At 31.0% G+C, this 14,628-nt stretch overlaps 1 protein-coding gene and 1 non-coding gene across 6 annotated transcripts in view; one reads left to right on the forward strand and one right to left on the reverse strand.

Annotated features, from left to right (window-relative positions):
- Positions 1 to 14,628, forward strand: part of LOC106679834 (adenylyl cyclase 78C) — a 305,518-nt gene that overhangs the window by 265,403 nt on the left and 25,487 nt on the right. For all 5 annotated transcript variants that reach the window (XR_010844843.1, XM_014419197.2, XM_067052479.1 and 2 more), the window contains exon 6: positions 2,565 to 2,738. Coding sequence is in view for 4 of the 5 variants with exons in the window: in XM_014419197.2 (XP_014274683.1) it covers positions 2,565 to 2,738 (174 nt within the window). In the remaining variant the exon portion in view is untranslated. The remainder of the gene's footprint in view (positions 1 to 2,564; positions 2,739 to 14,628) is intronic.
- LOC112210859 (U6 spliceosomal RNA) lies at positions 4,236 to 4,341 on the reverse strand. Its single transcript, XR_002945340.1, has one exon. It is a non-coding gene; the product is annotated as a U6 spliceosomal RNA (small nuclear RNA).

Genomic DNA, 14,628 nt, shown 5'->3' on the forward strand with positions numbered 1-14,628 from the left:
GATAAGACATTCTTCATATCCTTAGAAAGTTAAAAAAAAAATTAGAACCATTTTAGTCGATGTTTTTTTAATTGATTTAAATAATAAATTTTTAAAATCTACAATTGACTTCAGGTCAAACATCAATAACTGAAAACACAATTGTTATTAATCCATATATTTTTTCTCTATTGGACCATAGTAAAATTTTTTACTTTCATTTTCTACTCTAGTACTACATTCTTTTTATTGTTAATTTAAACTTTATTATTTATTCTGATAAATTTTGATTATGGTATATTAAACTTGCTGTTTAAAAAAAAAAACAGTAAATTATAAAATCACAGTATTCCCAAAATGCTCTAGAAGAGAAAAACATACGGTCTAAGAACATTGGGTTGTTTTTTTTTTGTTAATTTTTGACCATAAAGCAATTATAGATTTTTTAAAAATTTAGGTCATATGATGAATAAACATTTAAATTAAAAACATATAAGTATATCCAGTATAGCCAGAATCTCTGCCGAAAGCTCCCTGATGAAGACGAGGTCGAAACGTAGGCACGAATAAATCTTTTTTTGTTTATTTGTGTTTTGTTGTTTTGCTGACAACACCACTGACTTAATATTCCAACACTCCATTAACTTAATAAGTATAATAATTTTCATTTTACTTTTTTTTTTAAATATTATTCCAGGTTGTATTGTTACATCACTTATACTTTAATTAGAAGTAGAATAATAAAGGCTGATTGGGCGGGCTATTAGTAAAAGCCTGATTGATGATGATCGCTTAGGTGTTGCTTTGTTACTTTCCAGTCCGTTGATTGGCCTTCGCCTCTTCACAGGCAAACGATTTTGCGTTGCCTGGTCGAATATTTATCCAAACTAAACACGATATTCCCTTATGGTTTAGTTGAACTAATAATTGCGAAACACTCGGCATACATTGAAATACTACCCACGAGCATTTCAATGTATGTGTTTTAGGTTGTGCTTATTTTGGCATAAATATTTAAATGATCCACAACACGTTCTCTATGTTCCGACAAATGTTTCAGTTTGCTTGTAACACTTAGCAATGATGAATTAAAATATAGTTTAAAAACTAACATATTTAAATAAATAGATTGTACCAATCTAACAACAACGATTTCAGAAACATTAGATGGAAAATTTAACATTATAAAATTAATAAATTGTATTATAATAAATAAATAAAATATATTATGAGAAACTATAATGCCGTAAAATATGATATTGAAACATTTTATATAACACTTCTCTACCAATTCAATGAATTTGGTGCAGAAATATAGATTTGGAAAAATATTTTAGGTTGGTGAGAGTATTTTCTTATGCTTGGCAACAGAGATAGGAAAAACTTAGCTACAGCTAAAACTAATAGCTAAAATTGCCAAGCATATGATCCTTATTTATGAATGAACCATTGATAGATAAATGTCGTATCCAATGGCAATTTCAGCTATTAGTTTCATAGTTGCCTAACTCTGCTTGGCAAATGCCTTGTAACTTCAAACAGGAACAGTCCTACATAATTTTGAATATTTTTTTATAATTAAAAATTGTATTTCTCATAGATTAACACTTTTAATTTTTTTATTTCATTGGAAAAAAAATTGTATACTTACAACTCTTTTAATTGAAAGAAATCGTTTATTAATTTTTTTTTTTCGGTTTGAGCTTAAAGAATAAATATGCTCCGAACCCCTCGAACCCCCTGACTTGACAAAAAGTAACATAAAAAATAGCATTTTTGACGTTCAACAAAAAATTTATTTTTATAATATTGTGATAACATAACAGCCAAAAGAAGGTACAGTAATCATACACCACTTAATTCTTCAGTTAGTAGATGAATAAAAATATATTACCTACAAGTATATAAAACTAATACTTTGTAACAAGAGAGCCAAAAAATTTCAGTAACAAAAAAATTAAACAGGGAATTTTTAAACAAAAATTGTGATTGGTATAAGTGGTATGAGAGTATTAAGATTACAAATTTTGGTTTTTGCAAACATACCACTGTGCTGTGGTTAAAAGGAAAACTAATATTTTTAATAACAAATCACTAGAAAGTACTTATTTACTGAATTTAGTGTTAGTATATTCTCGCCCCATATGGCACAATCTCCCCTCATTTCAGGCTACAGAACTTTTCAAGGACCCAAAAAAGAAAATGAGCTGAGGAGAAAACAATACGTAGAGACCCTAGAGTCAAATCCTAAGAAATGGGCATGATGTGTTTAAAAGAGTGTACAAAAGTGAGGAAATAGTGGGAAGATTTTTATTAAGTTTTTAATTTTAAAAATCTGAAGCGTCGAAAAAGAATATGAGCGGTAAAACGATGAAATAATTATTGATTTTTAAAAAATTAACTCTACATATCTGAAAAACATTGTTTTTTATTTATATTACGATTAGCAGTGTTTGATAGGAACTATAGCAAGAAAAGTGCTATAAAAATATATTGTGAAGAGTAATATCCGATAAAATATTTCATTAATTACTTGAATTTTCATGTGCAATATATTAAGAGTAATGTTTATTGTAATGTTGCAGCAATCGCAACAGCAGGCGGCCAGACACAGGACCACAAGCCCGAGAGGTGGCTGTGGACCGGCGGAGGTATTGCGGCCAACATCACGCTCTGCTCGCTCGGCTGTTGGAAGAGTTTCGCTAACAACTACCTGCACTGGGCCGCTTTGGCCACCTGGGCCGTTCTCAATATTCAAGGTAATATTTTATTATTTACAATGTTAATTTATAATTAACGTCCTACATTAACGGAGGATGTAGGTCCCACAACGCTCGGTTCGGAACGTTGTGGGTTCGCGGAAGAATGACCGCAGTCAGACATAGCGTAAAGGAATCTGAGAAACCAAGTAATCTTACAAAATATTTCCGATCTATTTTTTCTTTGTATGCAGGCTTATGGGCGGTAGAAACAGAGGCGCCATATTTAAACGATAATTCTGATTTGATATCGATTCGGTCGATTTTCCGGTGTAAAGCGAAATTACTCGATTAAAGGGTAAAACCGTGGATTTATGATGGTATCAATAACTGCCCGGTCTGTAACTCCTAAGAAAAGGAAGACACCTTTCACTTCTTGGGAACCTGTTATAAGAATAGCGAAATTAGAAAAAAAAAAACATTTTTGTCTACGGACCTGCCCTCCAGAACAATTACTCTGTTTATTAAAAGGCTCTAATTGGAGAGCTCTTAGCAATTATGTTTGGCAGGCTACATTGGAAAGAGCTAAGTTGGTTAGCATGTGATGGATAAAAGCCATACCACAGTTTGATATCATTGTTTTGTTTCTTTAAATATAATTGTCGCATTGTTGATATAAATTAAGGGCTTGTTAAAAGTATTGCTTTTAAATATTTTTAATTAATGTTAAGACAGGAAACCACGTCGATTTCGACTTCCAATTTATTACAAAAGACTGCTCTAAATGACTTATAATTGTCATTATGTCATGTGCCTATCTGCACATACGAAGTTGAGCTTGGGGGCTCCACTAAACCTTCGAATTCCTCTCGTATCCTATCCTTACAATCCAAAATCCTCAATGCTCCTTACTTTGTCACAAATGAAGTCATACTGAATGCTCCATATGTAACCGAACTAGCCCAAACCAGATATCATACCTTCCATTATAAACTCCCTAACCACCCAAACCCACCTTTTCTAACCTTGTTTCTTCTTCCACTCTTGACAATCCTCCGAGGCGCTTGAAAAGAAGGTTGCCACAAGACTACTGCTAATGTAAAAACGTCATTAGAGTGCTACCAATTGGTAGTTTCTCTACTCGGCTGTATCACTTAATTGTAAATGAGATCACATTTACTGAATGTATTAATATATACGGTTGTAAATTTCAATAACGATATTTAAAAAAAATAAATTAATGTTATTTATGTAATAAAATAATAAATAAACCTTGTCGCGAGAGATCGCAAAGGTTCAAGGCCTCGCGAGATGTACTCAAGAAATACATGCGCTTTTCCTGACGTGGTTTTCATAGGGTGGGTCCGTCACTCCCACACCTATTTTTGTGAGTGCCACCCATTGGCTAACGGGCCTCACAAATGCCCGGAAGGAGGTTGTGAGTGAGTTTCGTATACTTTTATGCTTGACAAAGTCCGGGTGGGACCGGGGCTTGAACTGACAACCTTCGAGTTGGTAGATAGGCGCGTTACCACGTTGCTACCGTTGCCCTCTTTAAAAAATGTGGAATGCTTCACGATTTTATGAGTCATCTTGTGCAAGTGCCATGCTAATCTTCTCTGTATCTTTCCAATTTTCCAATATGTACCGCAGAAGCGAGTATAAGCGGGATATTTTTCCAGTGTCTATTTTTTTTTTTATTGTTTAAATAGATTCCTTTTTTTTTTTATATAAATAAACCAATTTCATGTTCACATTCAACTAATTTAGTTTAGTATGCTAATTAGATGTTGACTGTCGACTGATATTTTTTAGCAACTTCAGCCAGTTAAGAAAAGAAGTTAGCTAGCAATAGGGCCTTCTTTTTAGTCTACTCTCCAACTGCAGGGCCTGATTATCCCATTTTTAATATGAATCCCGTGCCTCCACAGGTTCTCTGTGTCCTATGATAGAAATAAGTGGTTTTAATCTACTCCTCAAATATTTTAGGTTTATTCTTAAAGGGAAATTTCACCCAAAAAGCTAATAAGGTACATAATTATTTTTTTCTAAAATAAAACTATCTCGACCCTACCTTTCTCAGCACTACTCGGGGATATTTCGAAATGAATATAATATCACAATGCATTACAATTATAATCTACCTTATCTTTATTTATACAGTACAGTACTGACTACTTTCAGTTAATTTCGCATTATGAACTAAGCCATAAAAATTTTTGAGAAGGGTTCTAGAAATTGCAATACCTAGTGGTCTCTACAGGGCTTGATCCGACAAGAACAAACTTTCAGAATTATTAGTGAATAATAAACTTATCATTAGCAAATTGCTTATAAAACTACTTTGGTTTTATTGGGAAACAGAAAAAAAAAGAACCCAACATTAAAAGAATCCAATCCTTTCAATCTAAAGACCTGATAATACATAGGAGATTTCTCCTTTTCTATTTTTAATGACAATCTTGAAATTATTTTCGTCACAACTGCCTCAGATCCTTTCATAGTTTTACAGGAGAAATAGATTTGAATGACTTGGCCTAAAAAATACCAGTACAGTAGCCCGATGTAAAAAATAAACAGCCTATAAAACATAAATCTAAAAACAATTTTTAGAATTAGTTTCTATCATACTTAACACAAAACCTCATTTTAGGCGTTCCTAAAACTCCTGCTAATTAGCTATTTAATTTATAAATAAAGTAAGACATTTTTTTCAGGAACACTAAATTCTGCACCGAATAAGCATAATTTAATAATTCGGTCAAGTTATTGTATGTCTTGAACGAACCCTTTTTTCTTTTCTTATTTGTCGAAAATTGGACTTTGACCGAAGTGGTGATATTATTCAACGCAGAATTTAATGTTGGTTAATTTTAACAAGCCTTTTTCGCTAGGTTCCACCGTTTAGGAGTCATTCTCTCTTCCAAGTACGATTCGTGTCCCTGGCTGATTATAGGTCTTTACTATAAATATATGGACATGAAAAAAAAGTCTTTATTTAGGGAAAGGATCGTACTTCAAACTCACTCATTTGGAATAGTCGTTCTACTGTAATGACAGGTAATAAAAAATTCTGAAATTCGATATCCTCACAACCATGAAGTATCTCAGACTTAACTTTTACATATTTGAATGCTCCAACCGACGACTTGGAAAGAGAAATAGAAAAAAATGGGGCGGGATTTCCGAGAATACTCAGTAATTCTAAGTATTTTAAGGAAAATGTATTTTTCGTAACTGTTTATATTTTACATCATAATATATGCCTGTCTCATATTTAACCTCACAACCCTGGGAGGACAAACTCCGCATTGAAAAACGTACACGAAAAAAAAAATTAGTCCAGTTGATAACACTTGGACATTCCCACCACATCCGTTTATATCCTCCCAGATTTTGCCTGGTTAGCAGCCAATCATTGGGGTTCGCGAGCGTCTCCATCTGTTTCCTCATAACCCTGTCAATTTTGTCTAACCCTGGGGATTAGGAGAAAACCTAATTATACAATTAACTTACGCGTGATTAGGAGTTATTTGAAAGCCATGGAGCCATCACCCTGCAAAATATGGGCCTTTGAAAATCTTCATAGGCCAGAAGTTTGTAGGTTTACCATGATCCAGAGTTGTAAGGCATGCGACAGGGTTGTGAGGAAGTTAACTTTACATTTGTTCTAATGCTGACTCTAACACACACTCATATGTTGTTTTTCAATTGCCCCATATTGTGGAAGCCAATAAAATATAAATAAAATTCTTATTATGAAGTAATGGAACTATCAAAAACGCACTTACTCAATTCGATTTTGAACTGAATTATTTTCAACTTTCCTAATGTGCAAACGTTTTCTTAGCTTAGATCATTTCGGAAAATAATTTTATTCTTATTCATTATTATTATATTTTAGGTGTAATAATAATGTATTTTCAAAGTGTAATTAATTTTATTCGTCCATTTTGTGTTTTACTTTAATAAAGTAGGTAGTTTGAGATATGCACGGGAACAAGAAAAGAACAAAAAACCCTGGTCATTTAAATCAATTTAAGTATTGTACTTAAATTTGTTGTAAATAGTACTGTTAGCATCATGTTAAATACTTAAGTTTTTTATAGTATTTACTTAGTATTAGTATTTAATTCAATTACACTTATATATATTTGTATTATTTTCTTTATAATTTTTGTTTATTTGAAAAGAAACATTTGTATTATAATAATTAAGAGAAACCATTACTAAGGTTTTTTTAAAATAGTTGCTTAGACATTGCCTAGCGACAGGCCGACGATCTACATTTTAATATCAGTTGGTGCTGATACGTCGTCTATCTAGACGACTAATTAACTAATAAATAAATTTCAGTTTTACTGAAAAGTTTACTAGTTTTTTTAGTAGTTGAAAATGTAGCTCTTGTAGAGGCAAATTAAATTGATATTTGTATTGTATTGTATAATTTTTATTGTTTTGCTTTTTACTTTTGTTAACGAATAAATTTGTCCTCTTTTCCACACTGATCTTATATTATTATATTTTTAACCTTTTTTTTAAATTTTTAATTAACAATTATTAATAATAATAATATAAAAATAAATATTTACTTTCAATTCTATGCATATTATTTAATTTAATACTGTATTATAATTAATATTACTTTCAAATAACGAATTATTTTCGTATCTTAATTATTATTAATATATCTGTCTCTATCTAGCATCAAGCATACTTAATAATGTTAATAGAAATACATATTGGAGAAATATATTGGTTTATTAAACTAGGCAGAAATCACTATTGCCTTGGATTTCCTTTAAATACAATTTTTTAAAAAATCACAAATTAAAAATACAAAAATTTGAAATTAGCGAATTTTATCTGCAATCGTAATTCTTACTCAATGTTCAAAAATTTTCAGATATAAACACTGTACCATTGAGTCCTTGGTATTAATTAAAATAGCTAAAATATTGCATTTAACAATATCTGTTAATTTTTCGAAATTTGAAACGGAAAAAAAATATCTGATGTTGAGGAAAATCTACCTTGTGAAAAGTCACAATAATATTAAAATAAAAATATTTCTTTATTTATTAAGAATATATTCGTTAACTAATTATTTATTCTCTTGCGAGGATAAACAACCGAAAGAATTAATAATGACAAAATTAATCGTAAAATAGTCTTTCATCGATGACAGAAGGCATGAAATATTGCCAGTATTTCAGGCGTTTATTTTTTACTCACTGGCTGCCTCCATTCATGCCATTTATAAATGTTATCGTGTGGTCCAGTTTCATTTGAGCCAGCCGATGCTAGAGAATATGACAGCATTGTCTCAGCCGTCAACAATTGTCAATAGCAGTTTCATCACGATCATGTCCCAACAAAGGGAGCTACAGTTCTCCTTCTAACATATTAAACCTATTCCTTTAATATTATAAGCTTAGGTATAATTTTTTGTTTATAAATTATTTTATTAATCAGGTGAAAAATCTTAAAATCGATCTAAAGGAATATTTTTTTAATTAGTGATTTTAGCTGTCATTTTTTAATAGAGTAATTATGAATCCTGGCAGTTTGTACCCGAGTGTGACTTGTTATGTCGAAGTAATGTTCATACAATGGTACTGCGTTTAAGTATTATCAACCCCTCTTAACTGAATTTATTTTGGTCTTAGAACTGGAATATTTTCTGGTGAAAAAAGTTTGGAGAGACCACTATATTAAACTATCTTTGCAATTGTATTTTAATGTATGACTCCATATCACATTGCTATCAGTCATGTTTTCATAAAATAAATATTTATAATTAACAAAAACTTTGAAAGTGTAATAAATTTAATACAATATTCAGTATAAAGATATTCAAATATTAATAACATATATTAAGTATATTAATATCATATATTAATATAATATATTATGTAATACCTTTATTTTTTGGGGCATCTATTTTAGTAGAATAATTATTATTTTTGTACCTGAGGATCACTTGTTAGGCCGAAACGTTGTGAAATCAACAATAATACTATTGTTAAGTATTATCAGCCCATCTTAACGAATCTTGGAATTGAAATATTTTAATACAACTGTAAATATCACAAATTTGCAAATTCTGATGTTTTCTGAACGAAATTGCATCTTGGTTAAGTTTGTTTACTTTTAATTATGAATAATTAAAAATAGTTACAGTTTAATTTATAAATTTATTTGTAAATGATGAACAAATCAAATAAACAATTTGTCACGTAACTAACAATATATATTCAGCAAAATGATTCGTGATAGGTGCTCACTCAATTAACCCTATCTCGGTCACTTGTTCTAGTTAGGCTCTCTGATTGCCACGATCTGTGGGAGCAGAAACGGTGGTTAAATGTGGATGTTATAATGAAGTATTAATTAATTACGTTTTAATGAAATATTAATTTTGTTGATAGAACAGATAATTACGCACGTTCCTCGTCGAGTATATTTTTCTTCCCTAAAACTAATCAAACAAAATGTAGAAACGACATTAAAAATGTTATACTTTATTAAAAATGAAAATTCGCATATTTCCATTATTAATGTTGTTTTTTTTTTGCTAATGTATCAGGGCGCGTTAACGAAACTTTTAAGTATTCTGTTTTTGAAATTTTGTATTATTTGTGCTTTACTTTACTTTGTACAACCCCAGAGTTGAATTTCATAAGTCCACACGGGTTTAAGAACTTGTTAGTACAATACAAGTTTGTTTTCAACTGTTAGTTGTGAATATCTTCCCAGCAGCTCCTTAGTTTTCCTCGATTTTATTTTATTTTCAAATGCTCTTTCTTGTTGAGTCTTGGATCCAGCATGACTCCTAGATAGTTAATCGTACTTAAATAAGGAATTCCTTGTCCGTTGTTATAAACATTTTCCCTATCTGCTTTTTTTTATTTTTAACGTTAATATACCCAGATTTATTTTCATTTAGTTTAATTCTTCATCGCTTAGTCCAGTCACATATCTTCCTAATTGAGTTCTGGACTCTTTTTGTTTTCTTGATATTATTAGCTATTGCTAACATATAAGATTCTTTATAGTATTTTTTTTTTGTAATGTTTTAATTCATTTGTATTTATTTATTTTATTCTAAGGATCAAAACCCTATTTACCATGATCTGCGCCTACTACTATTTCACTTATAGTATTCAAAACGGACATGTTCCAGAATAAATAAAAAAATGAATATTACTATACATACTATCTCATTAAATAATAAATTAACCTCAATAAATACATAAAACATTTCAATGGAAGTTATTTTAGGTAAAATTAAATATGTAACGAACTATTACTATCAAAACTGTTCAAACTTTCGCTTGGAACAGCCCTGATGAAGCCCTGCAAAGTGAGGCGAAACGTCGGACATTAAAATAGTTATAAACTATTTGTTCTTGTTTTGACCGCAACCCTGATCATCTTCTTATATTTAAGTTTTATGGTCAACTATATATACACATAAAACTATTACTATCACTTACCAAAACAATGAACATATAGATTATGATTTTATAATTTTAAATATATATATATATATTTGTGTGTGTGCGTGTGTTGATTGCATTGAGATTCAGAATACAGTTCCCACCCCTTTATTGATCAATAAGAACTTATCATCATTGATAGAACTTCTCCCATTAATTGATTTTTTATTTTCTAGCCTTAGCTACACTGCTTGATATAAATAGTTTAACCTAAAAGCGAATGAAGCTTAAACCATTTAAGAAGTTATTTGTTTTTTAGAGACTCTCACTTTTTTGGATGTGTTTGTTTTCTTTGGAGTTATTGTCTGAGTCAGGGCCGTTGCGTGGGTTGCTGGCGCCCGAGGCTAAATTTCAACTGACACCCCGCTCCCACCCCCAAATCGGCCGGTAGCCTATTTCTCATATTTGGGAGTTGTTTACCCTGTCCGTCCCAATGGGCGTAATGGTATTGCATATCTCTTTAAACCTTTTAGTGGATTGTCGACGTTAATGTTTAAAATTAAACTTGGTGTCTTCCACAGTCGCACGAAACTCAAGAATTCTCTGAAAATCATGAGGAAAGAATCATCTTGTACTTTCTAAAGGTTTTACGTACATAATGCATATTGCAGATTTAACCTTAACTTTTGGATATTGGAATGTTTCATACCTTTATAATCAACCGAGAAGTACAATCAAACCAGTAAATTTAATTATCTGATGTCAATGATAACCTCTCGAAAAAAATACGTATGGAAATCATTCAATTACTTCTGAATACCAATATGTGTTATTTAGACGTGAACGGACACCTAAAAATCTCGTTGTTTCTTATCTCTCTACGAAGTATCAGTTGTACAGGACTCGCATCCATGTCCTGTCCTGAGCAACAGATTGGAGTCCTAAAAAAGGCTCTTCATATGTTTAAGTATAAATCCTTTACTACATAGTTTTATTTGACTATAGAAAGAGAATTGTGGGCTCTATCGGAGTGGTAGTAGATGTGACGAAACCTACAAAGTTAGGCACGTTGTATACATCATACCCCTCGAATATATGGCTAAACCATTCGAATACCAGAAGAGGATATCCCCTAAAAGTTTCTGGATGGGAGACTGTGGGGGGCAGTGGAAGAGGCAGACCACGATTAAGAAGGGGCGGTGCATTACCAGAGACCTGTTGGGTATCCGTAACTGGCGAGGGGCTACCTATGCAGGATAGATTGCTCTGGGGAAGGCTCATTGAGGATGAGGACACCAGTCAGTAGCGCCAAAGAGTAGAGGTATTATAGTTAATATAGAGTTCTAAACTTCTCATGGACAAAATTGACAGCTTTCATCTAGATGCAACTGTCAATAGAAAAATTTGTGGTGTTATTGATGGGCTACGATAGTTGGATAGTAGAAAATATTACTCGGGCGTAACTTTAGAATGAGTGGTCCCTTTTTAAGTTAGCTGAACCCAATGAGTACAGGATTTATTTTATAGAAAAGCCTATCCGTCCTTTGTTGACCTCAGTTTCAAAAACCTAAATTACATAAAAAAAATAAATAAAAAATGATGAAAAAAACTATAATTATTCCGAATTGCAGATATAGGTCTTCTAACTTTTACCACCATAAAAATAGAGGATAATTGCAGCGAATCAATGTATCAGTGACGTACGCAGAGTGATCAGAGGAATATATCGTTCCCTTTATATGACTTTCTTACCCACCAACATAAGTTTTGAGTATTTAGTTCAATACTTATGTATGAAAAAGACATGTGTTGTAGTAGTACTATCACAACAATTTTATGATTCTTGTGTTCAGTAGTAGTGTTCAGCAGCTAACAGTATCAATCTTCCACATTTAATACGGTTAACTGATCGTCAGTGAGTTTAAAAGTTAGAGCCATGCACTGTGGATTGGATAGGCCATTTGATTATACATTCCAACTTGGATGATTCGATACCGAGATGGGACGAGACCATTCGAAAAGTTGGAGTGATACTTTTTTTTTTTTTCCTCGTTCGGCAGAATACGGGTCTCGCTTTTCTAGTCTTTGAGTTATTCAGTTCGGACTCTAGTTTATTTTCCACAATTCCAATTACTTCTCCACTTGCCAAAAATACATGAAATGTGGCTTATTATTCAGCGGTTCACCATAAATCAGAAGAATGATAGAAACTAACTTAAAATAAAAATAGTAAACAATTTATAAAACGTTGTTTTTACACAAAAAAACTTATGTTTTATTTTTTAGTCATACTAACTGGTACTATGATTTATTTGTGTAATTCTCATAGATAGAATATATAAATCATCCACTTATAATTTCTGTTTTTACAAATATTTAAAAAAAAAAATTGTTTGAAGGTAGCACCCTGGTAAAATTAATTACCATTAATTATCTTATTTAAAAAAAAGAAACTGTAATTATATTACAAATAAGGCTAAAATTGAATTTTTTTTTTGTATATAATTTTTCTCCAGCTTTACCCGATCTAACTTTTATACTATTATGATAATGATTTTTTTTTTTTTTTAATAATTTATTTATCGATATTTACAGCTGTATACATATATACACATCAAGTAAATTTGCTGTAAGTGATATTATGACATGATAAAAACATGTGGAGAATCTACCCATTGATAGAACTCCAAAAACATTTCTAAAGGGGAAGATCTCGAGGCCATCTTCTTTTCAGACGGCTAGGAGGATTATTAGGTAGTGAAGGAGAAGCCAGGTTAGAAACGAGTTGGTTTGGGTGGTTGGGAACTTTATCATGGAAGGATTGGTATATGGTTCTGGCCAAATCGGCAACATAGGGGACGATAATGATTTTAAATTTAATTTTATTCGAACATAGAAACATTACATCTGCCAAAGAGATCAGTATGAATTCCAACTTATTGTAAAATTACTATTTCAAATATTTTCCTTTGTTTTATACTAAAATACATATTTTCCTCACAGTTTTTAAGATCTAAAACCTAATTTTTTTTTGCATTTTTTTTCAGTTGAAAATCTACTTTTTATTTATTGATAGATATTACAATCTGCCACACAGTTGTGGGCAATTGGTAATAGTGATGAATGATCTCATACATACTAAAATAAAAAAAAAAAAATAAATGAATGAAAGAAAAAAAAAACTCTCTTAAAATATATACAAACAGAAGAATAAACAAAATGAACATAATCAAACTATTAAAAATCTATCTACCCAATTTTCCTTCAATTATTTATTTTAACGATAATTCCTGGCCCGCCTAATTAAGATTCATTAATTTTCATAAATATATTTTGGGGTGACTAAGTTACTTTTTTTAATCTCGAAACTCTAGAAAATCCGTTAAGTTTCCATTTCTTAATACGTATGAAATTTAATTTTTTAGCTAAGCGCCTGATATAGCCTTTCCCACCTGTTTGCGTGAAGAGAAGCTCATTGCCCATTTTTCTTCATAAAGCTAGAGCTTCCACAAATTATCGTTTGTGATCCAACCACGCGAAAGGTAATGAAGGATGGAAGGATATTAAGGGTTATAGTGGTTATACAAGGGTGTTTTGGGCATCCATCATACTAGATCAAACAGTTAGAACAGCTTAATTTAGGATCAGCTGAAACTGATACCGGAAACGACCCAGTCGATTAGCTCTAACAATGGCCACTTCGCCCCCTCAACTTTTATATTTTACCTTTCAGTTAGTTGAATTTTATTAGTTCCATATTCGGGGCCGTTCCTGCAACAATTTATCGGAAAGGTTAAAGGTAAAATCTTAAAGTTCCTAATAAGATTTCGTATATTGATGTATTTCTTTTAATTTTATTTCATTTTTGTATTTTATCTATATATATTTTTATATAATTTCTTCCCCTTATTCATTTGATGTCTGCCTATATTTAATATTTTCTTAAATTTCCTAATATCATCTTTATTGAAACTTGATTTAATATCTTTTTGCTTTCAAATGTTTACTATATGTTTACCGCCTATTCTTTCACTCCTCCATCCTGTTCGTATTTCACATCCATCTTTACCTTATTCTTGAGCTTACCTACATTCGATAATGTAAGTTCTGTTTTGTTCATTATTTATTTTTTATTTCTTGATCTTTATTTTATTTCCCTCATTTTCCATCTTTTAGTGTGTACTGTATTTTTATATTTCTTTTTTTATCATTAAATAATGAAAATGATTTTTTTTTCTCTTCCATTTTGAGCAAGTAAAATACCACTCTATATAAGGAATCTCGGTTGAAACTGATGCAAAAACATCTTAACTAATCCTATTTTAGAATAAGTAAACATAATTGACCAAGTAAACATGATTTTATAAACACAGAAAGGATTAATTTGAAATATTGAAAAACGCTACAAACTTATTTTACAACCCAATATTATTATGATGTTGACTGAATGAACTAATCTTGTAGAAAATTTAAATATTTATTAAATCCTTTCTTTAAATTGTATTTCT

Source organism: Halyomorpha halys, unplaced genomic scaffold (genome assembly GCF_000696795.3).
Source record: "Halyomorpha halys isolate HHAL.00 unplaced genomic scaffold, Hhal_1.1 Scaffold223.1, whole genome shotgun sequence".
Taxonomy (NCBI): domain Eukaryota; kingdom Metazoa; phylum Arthropoda; class Insecta; order Hemiptera; family Pentatomidae; genus Halyomorpha; species Halyomorpha halys.